A 17842-nucleotide genomic window follows, 5' to 3' on the forward strand; every position below is an offset into this window, starting at 1 on the left:
CCATTTCTTGCCAAAATGGCCTCACTTTCATGCATGACCATGTGGCATGCAGAAACGTTTCTGACTCAGTCCCACATTTGAAACATATCTCTGAAATTTTGGCTTTTGATCTGTGTGACTTTTATAGGATAAGATATAATTGGTATAAAAAATTATACTGAACCTGTCTACATCTTGCATGTATAATTGTTGTCATGCTGTCTTTACACCAATCTGACCAGCTTCTTTCTGAAATCACCACACCCAAGTCCCACTCCCTTGACTTCTGCAACCCTGGTTTTACCCTTTTGCTCTGGAGAGCATACTACATTTTTGTTATAAATTTGGATGTATTCTGCATCCAAACTATTCGTTCAGTTTCACTAATTTCAGGTTCTGTCAATGTTGGTCCCTATTTTTCTCTAAGAACGATCTAAGGTGGGGAAAATAGAAGAAGGTCCCATGGCCACTCCATATTTGTGTTTTAATTGAGTTCAAAGGATATGAGTTCCTTCCATGTAACAGTCCTTAATATAACATATATTTTTTATACCACAAATTTAATATTCTATTGCCCATGTTCATAGGCAATAAGACATTTTACACAATGGTGCTTTTATTGATAACTTTTTTTTCCCCTATACATTCATTAATTTCTTGCCATGTTCTAATCATATATTAAAATGGGTTATCCATCTTTTCCTTTAGTTATTTGGAACTTTATAGATAAAGTCCTTTGCTTCCGCCTCCTCCATTGAGTACATTCCCATTTAAACCCAAGGCAGGAGGTTATCTTCAGTAAAGAAGGCCGAGAGAAATCTAGCCTGTACAGCTATGTAATATTTTTTGAAATCTGGAAGACTAGGTCATAGCCCATAGTCCTATGTCATTTTTTCCATTGCAATTCTTGGTACCTTATTATACCTTCCAGCTTGATAAATAGAGGTATCTTCTATTAACACTGGTGTGTTTTTATTAATTAGAATTGCCACCCCTCTTGCCTTTGAACCAAAGGAAGATGATATTTTTTGTCCCACCCATCCTCTTTTTAATTTTTCGTGTTCCAATTTGGTGGGTTTCCTGCAAAAAGATTATATCCACTTTTAATTTATGCCAAGACCCACTTCCTCCTCACTGTCCCATTTATCCTGTTAATATTAATACTAATAAACATCAGTGTTTTATCCATACCATTTTCACATAAATATTGTATAATAATAATATCTTCCCAATTTTCTAAATAATGTCATGACATTTACCTATTAAAAGACATTTTCATCACATACATTTCCCCTTTAAGAAACACACACATCCCTAGCTCTGGACATTGACAATAGTAGCCGGAAGCCCGCTAAAAAGAAAAAGAAGAAACCCTCCCTTTGGTGCCATCTTTTAAAATCGCTCCTCTCCCAGCGCCATCTTCGCCCCCAAGATCAGAGTTCCCACCTTGCTGCTTTCCTTACTACCCTTCTGTCTTTTCAGAGCTCTCAATTGTTAGGTCTGCTTTGTTCATGAATGAGTGAGACAAACACCAGACTGAGTCGAAATCAGGGTTCTTTGTTCTTTATTACCGGATTGTAACACTTGCGACTAACAAAGTTAGTCGGAGAATGCATTCTGCCGTTATCAGCAAAATGGTGTTTTTTTATACCTCAGGATACGTACTTAGTAAATTATCATACCATGACATTGTCCAATGAATAAACTGTTGCTACCCTTCTCTGTTAGTCTGCTGCTCATCATTCTTGTTAGTGCAAAGCTTATCTTGAGTGTACAAGGTCACATCTGCATTCTGTTACTCCTTAGTACTGGGTGACTCCTTCTCCGGTCCCATCTCATGATGTTTTTACCTTACACTATATAAACCAATGTTTTGTTTTCTTTTAACAGTTAAAACAAGACGGCTCAATACTATTAGTATAAATAAAAAGATACGTCTTTCAGTTAATCCCATTTTGAAATAGTTTTTTCAGAATTTTCAGCTGGTGACTTTAATCTTTTTAAAACTTTCCTAAAAATTCTTCCACTTCTTTATTCTTTAAAATTTGTCGATTTCCTTCTGAGTCATCTACCCTCAGCGTTGCTGGATCAATCATTGAATATTTAAAGTTTTTAGATAGCAGTTGTCTCTTTACCTCGTCAAATTCCTTTCTTTGACCAAGGCAGGGCTAAAGTCCTTGAAAAAAAATTACTTTGGCATTGGCCACCACTAATGGGCCATTATTATTTTTAAAATATTTGTACGCTGCTCCCAAGATCGCATCTCTCTCCCAGTAACTTAAAAGTCATACCAGGATTGGTCATGGTCACTGTTAGCCAGTTCTTGTGGATCCGAGTGTCCAGTGAGCCCTTTCACTTTGCAGCTTTGCATTTAACATATTTTATTCCAGCATTTGTGGGATCCACATTTCAAAGAAGCTCACCGCGTCTTTAATGCATGCACTAACCTGATAGCAACTGTTCTGATGAGAAATTCTCTAAAATTTTGGACAAAAGGAAGGAAAGTTAGAAATTTAACTTCAGACTTTCATATGTATAATTTTAAACTATTTATAATCTTAGTGTAGATTATCCTTTATTAAGGATAATTAAAGAGTAAAACTTGGAATGAAATTTGGATTTCTAATTCGTACCAACATCAGAGAAATTATTGACTTCATAATGAATAAATGGCACTTCATAAACATGCTATTCTCTTTCCCACATATTTACAAGAAAATAAGCCCAATGTCTCTTCTGCTGACTTTCAGAGTAGTCCCCATTTCTCATCTTTATCCTGCTCCAACGCTACCACAGTATGGAAGTGGCACATTGATCTCGTCGCTACCCAACCTTGCCATACCACCTCATTAGCTCTTCCACTGCCTCTAAATATTTCCTCTTTTTTTCCTAAATTATTTACTATACAGAAGGAGAATATTGAGCCAGTTTGAGAGTATGCTCCCAATGCCATCAATTTTTCCTCTATTCTCCACCTGCCACAGACATCAAGCGTAGTTTCTCGTACTGAACTGATTGGTGTGCCTTTGTCAGATAGGAAGAAACTGGAGGTGGTCCGTGCCGTTGCAGGCTGCTTCCATTTGGGCAGCAATGAAGGTTGGAATCAGAATCTGATTTATTGTCATGAACATGTGTCATGAAATTTGTTGTTTTGTAGCAGAAGACAACAGAGCAAGGTGCAGAAATAACTATCAATTACAACTGCATAAAAACAAGATTTAAAAAATATTTAAGCATTGCAAAAATAAGAAAAAGTGAATTAGTGTTCATAGGTTAGTTGTCTGTTCAGAAATCTGATGGCAGAGGGGAAGAAGCTGTTTTTGTAACGTTGAGGTAAAAACAGTGTTGGGGAATTCAGCAGGTCAGACAGTGTACTTTATATAGCAATGCCATCTGTGATTCAGCCAACAGTGGTGTTGTCTGCAAATTTGTAGATGGCCTTTTAATTCTGCCATGCCACACAGTCATGGATGTAGAGAGAGTAGAGCAGTGGGCTAAGCACACATCACTGAGGTGTACCTGTGTTGAGTGTCAGTGAGGAGGAGATATTGTTACTGATCTGTACTGACTGGTCTTCTGATAAGAAACTCAAGGATCCAGTTGCAGAGGGAGGAACAGATGCCCAAGTTTTGATGGATGAAAGTTGAGCTATAATTGATGAAGTGCAGCCTGATGTCCGTATTGCTGTTGTCCAGGTGATCCAGGGCTGAGCGACGAGCCAGTTAGATATTGCATCTGCTGTGGAACAATTGTGACAGTAAGCAAATTGCAATGGGTCCAGGTCTTTGCTTGAATACAAGTTACTTCTGGTCATGACAAACTTACAAAGCATTTCATTACAGTAGTTGTGGGTGTTACTGGGTGATAATTACTGAGGCAGCTCACTCTGCTCTTCTTAATGATACCCTTTTGAAGCAGATGGGAACCACCTGGGACTGGAACTGTGAGACAACTATACTAACCATGGCACCAGTGTGCTGTTCTGAAAATAGCACAATTAAAAGTTATTGGCCTAGAGTTTCCCGTGAGTGCCCCAATAGTTGCATTTTCCATATGCTTGAATTTGCCCTTTCTTGATCAATATGTTGGTTGAAATGGCTCTGGAACCATTTCAAGTGGTAAGGATCAAAATGCTGACAAGGCCTTGGCATGATTGAATGATGTGAGTGGGTCAGAATAAGGCCTGCCCACGAAAATCCTCTGGGGTGGGGAAATTCTGACAATCAGCAAAGTCTGCCTCCATGTTTGATATCATACCCAGGGGTTTCAGTGTTCTTTATCTCTGATGTTGGGAAACTTTTATCTAGTAGTTCTGCATTGGTTTTGGAGAACCAAACTTGCTCACACCCAAGTTGAAAAATGCCAGGAATAAATTGCTGGCAAAACACAACAAAATCTTATGAACTGAAGACATGAGAGATGCTGGGATCTGGAGTAACTTTATAAATGGGTTTTACCAGAAATGTTAGCAATTCTTTCAATCCCACTGACGCTGCTTGAGTTCCTCCAGCAGATTGTTTTCTGCTCTGTTTGACATGACCTTGAGTAATTTTGGTGAATGATGTTTTGTGAGCAGCAAGTATTGCCTCAGTAGTTGAACTCTTTTTTTTTTTGCCTTTTCCTCCCTGCCTCTTAAGTCAAAGGTTGGAATGTCATGTCTCATGAGCAATGTGGTACGTATTGAAAGAGTACTGCACAGAGGGAGATGTTGCCTTTTGTTTGAGATGTAATCCCAAGCAACTTGTTTGCTGTCTTTGGTGGATGTAAACGATTTTGTGATACAATTTAATGAGAAATTTGGAGTTTACCATGGTGACCTTGCCAGTATTATCTTTCAATGGGCATTAATTGGATTATCCATCCATTTATCTCAATTGTTTGTAGGAGTTTTTTTTGTGCAGGTTGGGATTCTAGCAGAAGAAAGTATGAAGTGGGTGATGCAAGTTGTTATAAATGTTTTCAGAAAGCTTGATATTTTAACAGCATTAAGTTAATTGTTAAGGAAGAACATTTTTCACTGTAAAATGTTCTAAAATGAAGTAGACCTCTTTAGAACAACATGATGACCACTGTGAATAGTCCAAATTACTCGTAAAGACTTCTTCCCCCATGATATAATGCAATGTCAAGTGAAAGATTATGACAAATCACCCATATTTCTCAGATGATGGCAATGTAAGGACCTGTGATTGCTTTATTTTTGCTGACAGGTTACCATGTTCCAATATTACTTTCTAATGAGATTTTGCTATTCATTCTGTGATTTATGAATATCTCTAATAAATATACATTAAAGGAAGTAACTTTTTGCCACTGATTTACAATTACTTTTGTTATTAGACTTGTACAGAAATGGTGATGCCTTCATGTACAGATGGTGTGAATGATATGTTTGAACCAATGCCATGGGATCTCAAATGGTTTTCTGACAACTGCAAAAAGGACTGGGGATTGCGTCCAAGGCCTGACTGGATCATCACGGTTTATGGTGGGAAAAATATCAGTTCGCACAGCAATATTGTCTTCAGGTGAGTATTTATAAAAGTGGAAGGCTTTCCAAGCACCATTAAAAACATTTTTACTGAGAATACATCACCATTTCAGAAGCCAAAAAACCCAACTAATAACTATTCCAGCTACTTTAAGAATGTTGGTTCTGCATGTGGAGGATTTGTATTTATTCTATTTGGACTGAGCACTATTGCTTTCTAATCACTAAAGTTTGGATGAATAGGTGGTAGAAATATTTGAAAGTTAAGCTTGAAGTCCAGTATCATGTGATCTTTGAGAATTCGAGGGTTTTTTTTTTAACTTTTTTATTTTTCACACCATAAATCACAATAGCCATGATATACACTTTTTCTTTTCCACACATTTACAGTGACTTTTTCTCCCTCCCCCCTCCCTCCTCCCAAGCCACCCCCCCACCCCCCCCCCCCCTCTCATCCATTTTAGGTATACAATCTAGGTTGCATTAATTCAGTTAGACAATGTTGTCATTCAACAAAAATACACCAGAAATTCTACTGAGTCCATTCTTTTCTTTTCTTCTCCTTCCATCAACTTAGGTAATGTTTGTTCCCGGTAGGTTTTCGCTATTGTATTTAATGTAAGGCTCCCATACTTGTTCGAATATTTCAATATTATTTCTTAAACTATATGTTATTTTTTCTAATGGAATACATTTATTCATTTCTATATACCATTGTTGTATTTTCAAATTATCTTCCAATTTCCAGGTTGACATAATACATTTTTTTGCTACGGCTAGGGCTATCTTGACAAATCTTTTTTGTGCATCTTCCAAGTCAATTCCAAATTCTTTATTTTTTATGTTACTTAGGAGAAAGATCTCTGGATTCTTTGGTATATTGTTTTCTGTTATTTTATTTAATATCTGATTGAGATCATCCCAAAATTTTTCTACTCTCTCACATGTCCAGATTGCATGAATTGTTGTTCCCCTTTCTTTTTTACATCGAAAACATCTATCAGATACTGTTGGGTCCCATTTATTTAACTTTTGCGGTGTAATGTATAGTCTGTGTAACCAATTATATTGTATCATACGCAGCCTCGTATTTATTGTATTTCTCATCGTTCCAGAGCATAACTTCTCCCATGTTTCCTTTTTTATCTTTATATTTAAATCTTGTTCCCATTTTTGTTTAGTTTTACCATTTGTTTCCTCATTCTCCTTTTCTTGCAGTTTAATATACATATTTTTTATAAATCTTTTGATTAACATTGTATCTGTAATCACATATTCAAGGTTACTTCCCTCTGGTAAACTCAAGTTGCTTCCTAATTTATCTTTCAAGTAGGATCTCAGTTGGTAATATGCCAGCGCTGTATCTCCAGTTATATTGTACTTATCTCTCATTTGTTCAAAGGATAAGAATCTACTTCCTGAAAAACAATTTTCTATTCTTTTAATCCCTTTTTTTTCCCATTTTCTAAAGGCAAGGTTGTCTATTGTAAAAGGGAGTAGCTTATTTTGCGTCAATATTAGTTTTGGTATTTGGTAATTTATTTTATTTCTTTCTACATGAATCTTCTTCCATATATTGAGGAGATGGTGTAATACTGGAGCAGTTCTATGTTGTACCAATTTTTCGTCCCATTTATATAATATGTGTTCAGGTATCTTTTCCCCTATTTTATCTAATTCTAGTCTCGTCCAGTCTGGTTTTTCCCTTGTTTGATAAAAATCTGATAGGTACCTTAATTGTGCGGCTCTATAATAATTTTTGAAGTTTGGCAATTGTAAGCCTCCTTGTTTATACCATTCTGTTAATTTATCTAGTGCTATCCTCGGTTTCCCCCCTCTCCATAAAAATCTCCTTATTATTTTCTTTAACTCTTTGAAGAATTTTTCTGTCAGTTGTATTGGCAATGCCTGAAATAAGTATAGTATCCTTGGAAAAATGTTCATTTTAATACAGTTTATCCTTCCTATCAGTGTTAGTGGTAGCTCTTTCCAATGCTCTAAATCGTCCTGTAATTTTTTCATTAGTGGATTGTAATTGAGTTTATATAATTGGCCTAGATTTTTGTTTATTTGCACACCTAGGTATCTTATTGCCTGCGTTTGCCATCTGAATGGGGATTCCTCCTTAAATTTTGAGAAATCCGCGTTATTCATAGGCATTGCTTCACTTTTATTTACGTTTATCTTGTATCCCGACACTTCTCCATATTCCTTCAATTTCTTATATAGTTCTTTTATTGATAGTTCTGGTTCTGTTAAGTACACTATCACATCATCCGCAAACAGACTGATTTTATATTCCCTGTCTTTTATTTTTATTCCTTTTATATTATTATCTCTTCTTATCGATTCTGCTAGTGGTTCTATAGCTAGCGCAAACAATAATGGTGATAGTGGGCATCCCTGCCGCGTTGACCTGCTTAAGTTAAATTGCTTTGATACATGTCCATTTACTGTCACTTTCGCTAACGGTCCCTTATATAATGCTTTAATCCAATTAATATACTTCTCCGGTAAACTGAATTTTTGCAATACTTTGAACAAGTAATTCCATTCTACTCTGTCGAAGGCCTTCTCTGCGTCTAAAGCAACTGCTACTGCCGGTGCTTTATTTCCTTCTACTGCATGAATTAAGTTAATAAATTTACAAATATTGTCTGTTGTGCGTCTTTTTTTGATAAATCCAGTTTGGTCTAAATTTACCATTTTCGGTACCTGTTCTGCTAATCTGTTCGCTAATAGTTTAGCTATTATCTTATAATCTGTGTTTAGCAGAGATATTGGTCTATATGACGCTGGTGAGAGTGGATCTTTCCCTTGTTTTAGTATCACTGTAATTATTGCTGTTTTACATGAATCTGGTAAGTTTTGTGTCTCATCAATCTGGTTGATTACATCCAGGAGGGGCGGTATTATTAGGTCTTTAAATGTTTTGTAGAATTCTATTGGGAGTCCATCCTCTCCTGGTGTCTTATTATTTGGTAAATTTTTTATTATCTCTTGTATTTCTACTGTTCCAAATGGTTCTGTTAATTTATTTTGTTCCTCTATTTGTAGTTTTGGTAGTTCAATTTTAGTCAAAAATTCATCTATTTTCCCTTCTTTCCCTTCGTTTTCGGTTCGGTATAATTGTTCATAGAATTCTCTGAAGTTTTCCTTAATTTCTTTTGGATTATATGTAATTTGTTTGTCTTTTTTCCTTGTTGCCAATACCATTTTCTTAGTTTGCTCTGTCTTAAGCTGCCATGCTAAGATTTTGTGTGTTTTTTCACCTAGTTCATAATATTTCTGTTTTGTCTTCATTATATTCTTCTCCACCTTATATGTTTGTAATGTTTCATATTTTATTTTTTTATTCGCCAATTCTCTTCTTTTGGTTGTATCTTCCTTTATTGCTAATTTTTTTTCTATGTTTATTATTTCCCTTTCCAACTGCTCTGTTTCCTGATTATAGTCCTTCTTCATCTTGGTTGCATAACTTATTATTTGCCCTCTAATGAATGCTTTCATTGCATCCCATAGTATAAACTTATCTTCCACTGATTCCGTATTTACTTCAAAGTACATTTTTAATTGTTTTTCAATAAATTCTTCAAAATCCTGTCTTTTAAGTAGCATGGGGTTTAATCTCCATCTATACATTCTTGGAGGGATGTCCTCTAGCTCTATTGCCAATAACAGGGGTGAGTGGTCCGATAATAGTCTAGCTTTATATTCCGTTTTCCTAACTCTCCCTTGAATGTGGGCTGATAACAGGAATAGATCTATCCTTGAGTATGTTTTATGTCTAGTCGAGTAGTGTGAGTATTCCTTTTCTTTTGGGTTTTGTTTCCTCCATATGTCCACAAGTTTCATTTCTTGCATTGATTTAATTATAAATTTGGTTACTTTGTTCTTCCTGTTAATTTTTTTCCCCGTTTTATCCATATTTGGATCCAAATTCAGATTGAAATCCCCTCCTATTAGTATGTTCCCTTGCGTATTAGCTACCTTCAAAAAGATATCTTGCATAAACTTTTGATCTTCTTCGTTAGGTGAATATATATTAAGTAGATTCCAAAGCTCTGAATATATCTGACATTTTATCATAACATATCTCCCTGCTGGATCTATTATTTCCTCTTCTATTTTAAATGGCACATTTTTGCTAATTAATATAGCCACTCCTCTTGCTTTTGAATTATACGATGCTGCTGTTACATGTCCTACCCAATCTCTCTTTAATTTCTTGTGCTCCAATTCAGTTAAGTGTGTTTCTTGGACAAATGCTATATCTATTTTTTCCTTTTTCAGTAAATTTAGTAGTTTCTTCCTTTTAATTTGGTTATGTATTCCATTAATATTTAGAGTCATATAGTTCAGCGTAGCCATTTTATATTTTGTTTATCTTCTCTTTCCGTTTTTCCATCATTACCTTTCCTCCTTTTCCATTTCTGTTTTCTTATTTTCAACTCTTTACCAGACAACATTCCTACAACATCCAACATTTTCCTTATTCTCCTATTTCTATCTTCTTTATCCCCAATCTCCCCTTCCCCTCCTGAGTTGCCCTTTATCCCTTGTCGGACAACCACATCTCCCCTCTCCATTTGGATTTGCGAATCCACTCGCAAGCGTCAACTGATTTTGCAGTGACCGCTCTTTTCCCCCACCCAGCCCCCCCAGAAAAGATTTTGCTTTTTATATGTCACAAAGGTCACTCTTTTAATTCCCTCCTTATTCTCTCTATTCCATTACCTTCCCTTATTAATTCTTGTCTATACTCTCTATGTTTTCCTCTAATTACAGATACTTTCACATATGCCCATTGTCTCTATTCACTCTTATACCTCTTTACCCGCATACATATCAATCGTGGTCATTTTTACCCTCCTTACCCGTCTTCATCCCTCAGTCTATTTTTGTCTTTACCCACATACATATCAATCGTGATAATTTTTGCTCTCATTACCCGTCTTCATCCCTCAGTCTATTTTTGTAATTGTTCTGCAAATTTTCGTGCTTCTTCTGGATCCGAGAATAGTCTGTTTTGTTGTCCTGTAATAAATATTTTCAATACCGCAGGATGCTTCAGTGTAAATTTATATCCTTTCTTCCATAAAATCGCTTTTGCTGTATTGAACTCTTTTCTCTTCTTTAGGAGTTCAAAGCTTATATCTGGATAAATGAAGATTTTTTGCCCTTTATACTCCAGTGGTTTGTTGCCCTCTCTTACTTTTTCCATTGTCTTCTCCAGTACCTTTTCTCTTGTAGTATATCTTAGGAATTTTACTACAATAGATCTTGGTTTTTGTTGTGGTTGTGGTTTAGGGGCCAATGCTCTATGTGCCCTTTCTATTTCCATTTCTTGCTGTAGTTCTGGACATCCTAGGGCCTTAGGGATCCATTCTTTTATAAACTCCCTCATATTCTTGCCTTCTTCATCTTCCTTAAGGCCCACTATCTTTATGTTATTTCTTCTGTTATAATTTTCCATTATATCTATTTTTTGGGCTAGTAATTCTTGTGTCTCTTTAGTTTTTTTATTAGATTCCTCCAATTTCTTTTTTAAGTCTTCTACCTCCATTTCTGCTGCTACTGCCCGCTCTTCCATCTTGTCCATTTTTTTCCCCATTTCTGTTAAGGTCATATCCATTTTATTTATTTTCTTTTCTGTGTTGTTTATTCTTCTTCTTAAATCATTGAATTCCTGTGTTTGCCATTCTTTAAATGACTCCATGTATCCTCTAACAAGAGCAAGTATATCCTTTACCTTGCCTTTCCCTTTATCTATTTCACTGTATTCTTCCTCTTCTTCTTCCTCTGGGTTGGCCATCTGTTGTTTCTTTGATGCCCTTTCCTCCTCTTCTTTCTTGTTTCCATTGTCCTCTGTGGTCTCTTCTTGCTGCAGGTGTTCTGCAGCTGTCGTTGCCGGCTGTGGAGATCGACTCCCCAGCTGGTCCCCCCTCCCGTCGGTGTGTTTTTTTTCATGCGCATCGCGCATGCGCGACTCCTCGCGCATGCGCGGTTGCGCACCTTTACTCGGCTCTGTGAGCCATTGTTGTAGTTCTTTTTCTACCGACCTGAGGTAGTGGGGTCTTCTCTCCACAGCGGGCCTCTTCGGACAGGTAAGGCCTTCACCTTTTTCCTCCGTTGTCTTCTCTTCCTCTCTTCTTTCCGTTGATTTTGATTTTTCTCCTTTTGTCTCCATCTTCTTTCCACCTTTATACTCACTTTTCTTTAACTTGTATTTCTGTGCCTTTGTATTTTCTCTTGTTTTTCCCGACTTTTCTGGAGAGGGCTGGAGTTCACCGTCCGGCCACTACTCCATCACGTGACTCCTCGAGAATTCGAGGGTTTTTGATAAACATAAGGAAAAGGAGGCGTAGGCCATCTGGCCCATTGAGCCTGCTCTGTCATTTAAAAAATTCATGGCTAATTTGGCTGTGGACTTCCCCACCCAATCCTCAATTTCCCAACTATTCAAAAATCTATCTATCTGTAGAAATGGAACATTCAATTCAATTCAATTCAATTCAGATAAACTGCCAAAACGTTGTTCCATGGTATTCAGTGTAGAACCTTTTCAGTTTGCTTCTTGCCACGTTTTCTGGCACTAATTGATGCAAAGTGAATAATAAATATCTACTGTTGCAATTCACTTTTCTATATTTGATGCGCTTAAGAGTCAAGGGTTTAGATTTTTTTTTGACCAGTATTTTTAAAAATTAGTTTAAGGACCTCCATTCCACATTATGTCGCATGTAAGGTTCAAGGTCAATGTTTTAAGACATGAACATGCTGAAGGCCTGTTCTGCAGAGCGTACTGAGGAAAAACAGTGGATTGTTCATCTGATTCTTGGATTGTTTGAAATAAAAGTTTGCAATAAGTCTGTGAGGGTTAGGAAGAGGAATTGTTGGAACTTTAGTTAAGTTTGGGAGAGATAGGACATTGAGTTGAGGTAAGCAATTGGGTGGGAAGTGGAAATTGCAAATTAACTGCTATTGAAACAAGGGAACCTAATGAGAAATGTTGAAAGAAATAGGTTGTTTCATTTAAAGTGGATGCACCTGAAGTATTTTCCCCGCACTGGGTTTTGCAGATCCTAGTTGGTTGGAGAATTGGGAGAGGGGAAGTTAAATGACGTGAGAAGCAATATGCAGGGCAATAGGTGGGTGAATAGGGTTGCAGTGAGAGCCAGGATTGATTCAGTAGGATGAATGGCTTCCCCGTTACAAAAAAATATAGACAAAACACTTTGTTCTCTTGAGCAGTAATGTACATGAGATATGAATGGTTAGAGCCATAATATCCATGAGTATCTCTCCAGTATCAACTGTGCTCCTGGCACTTGCATGTACTGATTCCGCAAGGTTCCTTCAGCAGTCTGACCTTTGTCCTCTGGGCTGCAGGTGTTATTAATTCTGAGGCTATAGGTCAGGTATCTCTAACCATAGTTATTGTGCCTTGAGTATTTTGGTCGTCTGATTCCTGTTCACTGGGTTGCATCTTTGGCAAATACTGCTGATGTTTAATCAGGCAAAAATTGACACTAAACTTTTCAAGGAGAAATTAAAACCATTGTCTAAAAGTTTGGAAAATAATGTGGACCTGGATTAATATCCTACAGAACAAGAAAGAACTGGTGAGATTTATAGGAACCCAAATTACTGAAGCAAAAGGGCAACAGAGTAAACAACATTAGCTCTGGTTGCACTTTGTTTTTGACCTGAATCATTAGCCCTTTCCTCTTCCCACAGATATTGCCTGACCTGTGCATTTATAGTGTACTTTTTGTTTTTATTTGAGAAAACAATGAGAAGTTAAGGCTATAACAATCTCTTCATTTTCTTATCTGCTCATGTTTCCAGCATTTGCAGTTCTTTGTGTTCTCTCTCTTTACTTTAATTACTTCCACTATCTCCGCAGCAAGAAAGGTTGGAGGGCAAAGTGGAAGCATGCACCTGGATACCCTTTCACACTCCCCCCCCCCCCCCCCCCCCACTCCACCCTTGTGCACCCAAATGCTGAATGAAAACTGATCCCATGCAGAGACATCTTTCAGGTCATGTTTCTGGAAAAAAAAATATTGTCAAACCCCTCTTTTTGAAAAACATTCAACATGGTGTGGTATTAGCTCAAGCATATGAGGACACCCTAAATGTTCTGCATCAAACCCTGGCCATAAAAATACTGGAAGCTCATCCAAAATGGTGCTTAGATCACAGGCTTTCAGTGACAATTTGCTGATGGACTGCAGCTTACTCGAGGTCAGAGCATCTTTGGTGAGTGTACTTGGATGTCATCTTGTATTGGTTTTTGGGATTCGGGGATCAAACTTTCAATGCATCAGTAGTAATGTGAGTCTTTCTATAACACAAAGACCATTGAGATCCCTGGTATGCAAGTGGCCACTGAAAAACCAAGCACCATGTCTATATGTGCATCTCAGATTGCTGGAAAAAAAACCACCCAGATAGACTCAAAACTATTACAGTGATCCAAGATGCAGGTCAATATTTTTGTGTGCACATTGCTATCACTTTGTGATAGAAGTACATCTTGTAAAGGTTTATCAATCAGTTTGCATGGAGCTCCTTTTTCACTAAATTGTATCTTCTAAAACTAACCTTCACTGAAACATAAGCACACCACTAATGAATGGTAGAAATCTGAAATAAAGGACGGTGCGGGTGGCATAGGCAGTTAGCTCAATGTCTTTACAGTGCCAGCAATTGGGACCAGACAAGGGTTTGAGCCCCTCGCTGTCTGTAAGGAGTTTGTATGTTCTCCCCGTGTCTGCATGGGTTTTCTCTAGGGGCTTTGGTTTCCTCCCACCATTCAGAATTACTGGGAGTGTAGGTTAATCAGGTGTAAATTGGGTGGCATGGACTCATGGGCTGAAATGGCCTGTTACTGTGCTGTATGTCTTTAAAAAAATAACAGAGGCTCCTTAAGGCACTAAGCATGGTGATGACATCTATTCAGCAAGAAAGGTTTATAATTTTACCCCGGTGCTGGAAAATAACACACATGTCACAGGTTTTTAAGCAAGGTGCAGAGAAAATTGGAGTTGCAGATAGATAGAGGACAAAGGAGGATAAAAAGGTTTTCATAGGGATGGAAAGCAAGAATGAATGAATGAATGAAAAAATGTTAACATCTCAGAGCTAATATGACTGGCTAGCAGGTTTAGCAATTAGTTTCTTCAGTCTAATGACCACAGCTATAATAAATCAAAGAAATAGCAACTTTGAATTTGCAATAGTTTGTTTAATACTTTTCTGTTAATTTTGGATCAAATATTATTATGCCACCTGTGATTAGTATTTAAATTTGCAAATATTCTCAAAACTTTTAGTGATATATCTGAAATTATTTCTGTCTGGATACTTTTCTCTAGAGCGCAGCAAATATTATGCATTTATAGGTCAAATAATAATGCTTTTTAGAATTCTTTAACAACAATAATATTAGCCATCAAAAATGTGACTGTGCAATTGAACTTTGCAGTAGCATTTGTCTCATCTCAAGAGAAACATAGTTTACAAATTAATTTTAAAATGTTTTTGAGATGTGTTAATTCTGGACATCAATTCCTTTTGACAGCAATGGTGATTTGGATCCTTGGTCAAGTGGAGGAGTGACCAAATCTATCTCTGATACCTTGGTTGCTATCTTTATTCCTGATGGAGCTCATCATTTAGATCTGCGTTCCAGTAACAAACACGACCCTCCTTCTGTCCAAAAAGCACGTGATATGGAAGTTCAATATTTCAAGAAGTGGATTGAAGAAGCGAAAATTGAATCTGATGATATCTATAATTTTCCTAATCACTAAATTATATAAATTTGGGTGAAAAGTTGTCAGATTTAACAGAATTCTCACTTGATATTCTATAATTCATTTTCAGTTTGCCATGAGAATGTTTACAAAACAAAATATCTTGGTTGCCTTACAAGAAATTTTATATTTTGATTTGAACCTATGACTGGGTGATACTGATCATATTTAAAGGCAAAGTACTTACCTGTGTTTCATTCAATTTAGGTTTTGTTGATTTGTTATCTTTATGTACTAAATATAATCAATAACTTTGTTTACATGACTTTTTTATTGATTTACATCTTTGAATTGGGATTTGCTGGTCAGATCTTTAAGATTGAAATTTAGGTTGTGTTTCACTGGATTTGTAAAAACTTCTATTGTTTGATAACAAACTGAAGTAAAGCAAATTCCACTGACACCACTGATATGAAATTTGTAACTCAAAACGCACATGCTGTTGTCCACTTTTAATGATCTATCCATGTGCCTTTGATACTACATCTATCTGGTTAATCATTTTTAAAATTAAATTTCTACATAATTTGTCTTGTGTGCTGCCTTTGTATCTTTCCCGTACCATTGTGCTTTTTTTTTAAAAAAAGTAACAGGCATCATCTGATTCACAATGAGACTTCTTAAAATTGCTTTAAGTAACGTGAAGTTTGGTGAGGCCAACATTTTTGTACCCATTCCAGAATTATTTTGAAAATAATTTATCTAGTTACCTTCTTAAATTATATGTTGAAGGTACTCCCAAACAACTGCTAGGTTGGCAGTTGAAGAATGAAGAAGGTTCAATATTATATTTTTCTTCTTCTTGCTGAACTTTGTTCTTCCAAGCTGTAGCTTTGAGCAGAGTTGGTGAAGAATTCTTCATTGGTTGCAATAATGTAGAGACTGCAATATTTCTTCAGTTACTGCAACTTATTCTTCAAGCCAAGTGAGCAATATTCCATAACACTTTTTAAATATTTTATTTTTGTTTTTTTCCCCCCCAAAATATACATAGTAACATTTTAAATGTACAATATATTGAACTTTTTCCTCACAAACACAAGAAAAACAAAACAGTCCCTCCCTCCTCCCCTTCCATACATACAGATCCGTTCACTGTCGGCGCTTACATAAATTTTAAGTATATAGAGTCTTTCTTTGGCTTGGCTTCGCGGACGAAGATTTATGGAGGGGGTAAAAAGTCCACGTCAGCTGCAGGCTCATTTGTGGCTGACAAGTCCGATGCGGGACAGGCAGACACGATTGCAGCGGTTGCAAGGGAAAATTGGTTGGTTGGGGTTGGGTGTTGGGTTTTTCCTCCTTTGCCTTTTGTCAGTGAGGTGGGCTCTGCGGTCTTCTTCAAAGGAGGTTGCTGCCCGCCAAACTGTGAGGCGCCAAGATGCACGGTTTGAGGCGTTATCAGCCCACTGGCGGTGGTCAATGTGGCAGACACCAAGAGATTTCTTTAGGCAGTCCTTGTACCTTTTCTTTGGTGCACCTCTGTCACGGTGGCCAGTGGAGAGCTCGCCATATAACACGATCTTGGGAAGGCGATGGTCCTCCATTCTGGAGACGTGACCCATCCAGCGCAGCTGGATCTTCAGCAGCGTGGACTCGATGCTGTCGACCTCTGCCATCTCGAGTACTTCGACGTTAGGGGTGTAAGCGCTCCAATGGATGTTGAGGATGGAGCGGAGACAACGCTGGTGGAAGCGTTCTAGGAGCCGTAGGTTGTGCCGGTAGAGGACCCATGATTCGGAGCCGAACAGGAGTGTGGGTATGACAATGGCTCTGTATACGCTTATCTTTGTGAGGTTTTTCAGTTGGTTGTTTTTCCAGACTCTTTTGTGTAGTCTTCCAAAGGCGCTATTTGCCTTGGCGAGTCTGTTGTCTATCTCATTGTCGATCCTTGCATCTGATGAAATGGTGCAGCCGAGATAGGTAAACTGGTTGACCGTTTTGAGTTTTGTGTGCCCGATGGAGATGTGGGGGGGCTGGCTGATGGAGGACCTCAGTTTTCTTCAGGCTGACTTCCAGGCCAAACATTTTGGCAGTTTCCGCAAAGCAGGATGTCAAGCGCTGAAGAGCTGGCTCTGAATGGGCAACTAAAGCGGCATCATCTGCAAAGAGTAGTTCACGGACAAGTTTCTCTTGTGTCTTGGTGTGAGCTTGCAGGCGCCTCAGATTGAAGAGACTGCCATCCGTGCGGTACCGGATGTAAACAGCGTCTTCATTGTTGGGGTCTTTCATGGCTTGTTTCAGCATCATGCTGAAGAAGATTGAAAAGAGGGTTGGTGCGAGAACACAGCCTTGCTTCACGCCATTGTTAATGGAGAAGGGTTCAGAGAGCTCATTGCTGTATCTGACCCGACCTTGTTGGTTTTCGTGCAGTTTTTCAAGCTTTGTTGGGACCAAGGTAAACTGCCTCAGGATCTTCGTGATGCCACCATCATCACCCTGTACAAAAACAAAGGCGAGAAATCAGACTGCTCAAACAACAGGGGAATCACGTTGCTCTCCATTGCAGGAAAAATCTTCGCTAGGATTCTACTAAATAGAATAATACCTA

General features: G+C 37.6%; 1 protein-coding gene across 1 annotated transcript in view; it reads left to right on the forward strand.

Moving 5' to 3' along the window:
* Positions 1-15822, forward strand: part of prcp (prolylcarboxypeptidase (angiotensinase C)) — a 57866-nt gene extending 42044 nt beyond the window's left edge. Inside the window, exons 8-9 of the mRNA XM_069890980.1 lie at positions 5320-5507; positions 15060-15822. Of these exons, the coding sequence (XP_069747081.1) occupies positions 5320-5507; positions 15060-15291 (420 nt within the window). The 3' untranslated portion in view covers positions 15292-15822. The remainder of the gene's footprint in view (positions 1-5319; positions 5508-15059) is intronic.
* The last annotated feature ends 2020 nt before the right edge of the window (positions 15823-17842 follow it).

Source organism: Narcine bancroftii, chromosome 7 (genome assembly GCF_036971445.1).
Source record: "Narcine bancroftii isolate sNarBan1 chromosome 7, sNarBan1.hap1, whole genome shotgun sequence".
In the NCBI taxonomy this organism is placed as follows: Eukaryota; Metazoa; Chordata; class Chondrichthyes; order Torpediniformes; family Narcinidae; genus Narcine; species Narcine bancroftii.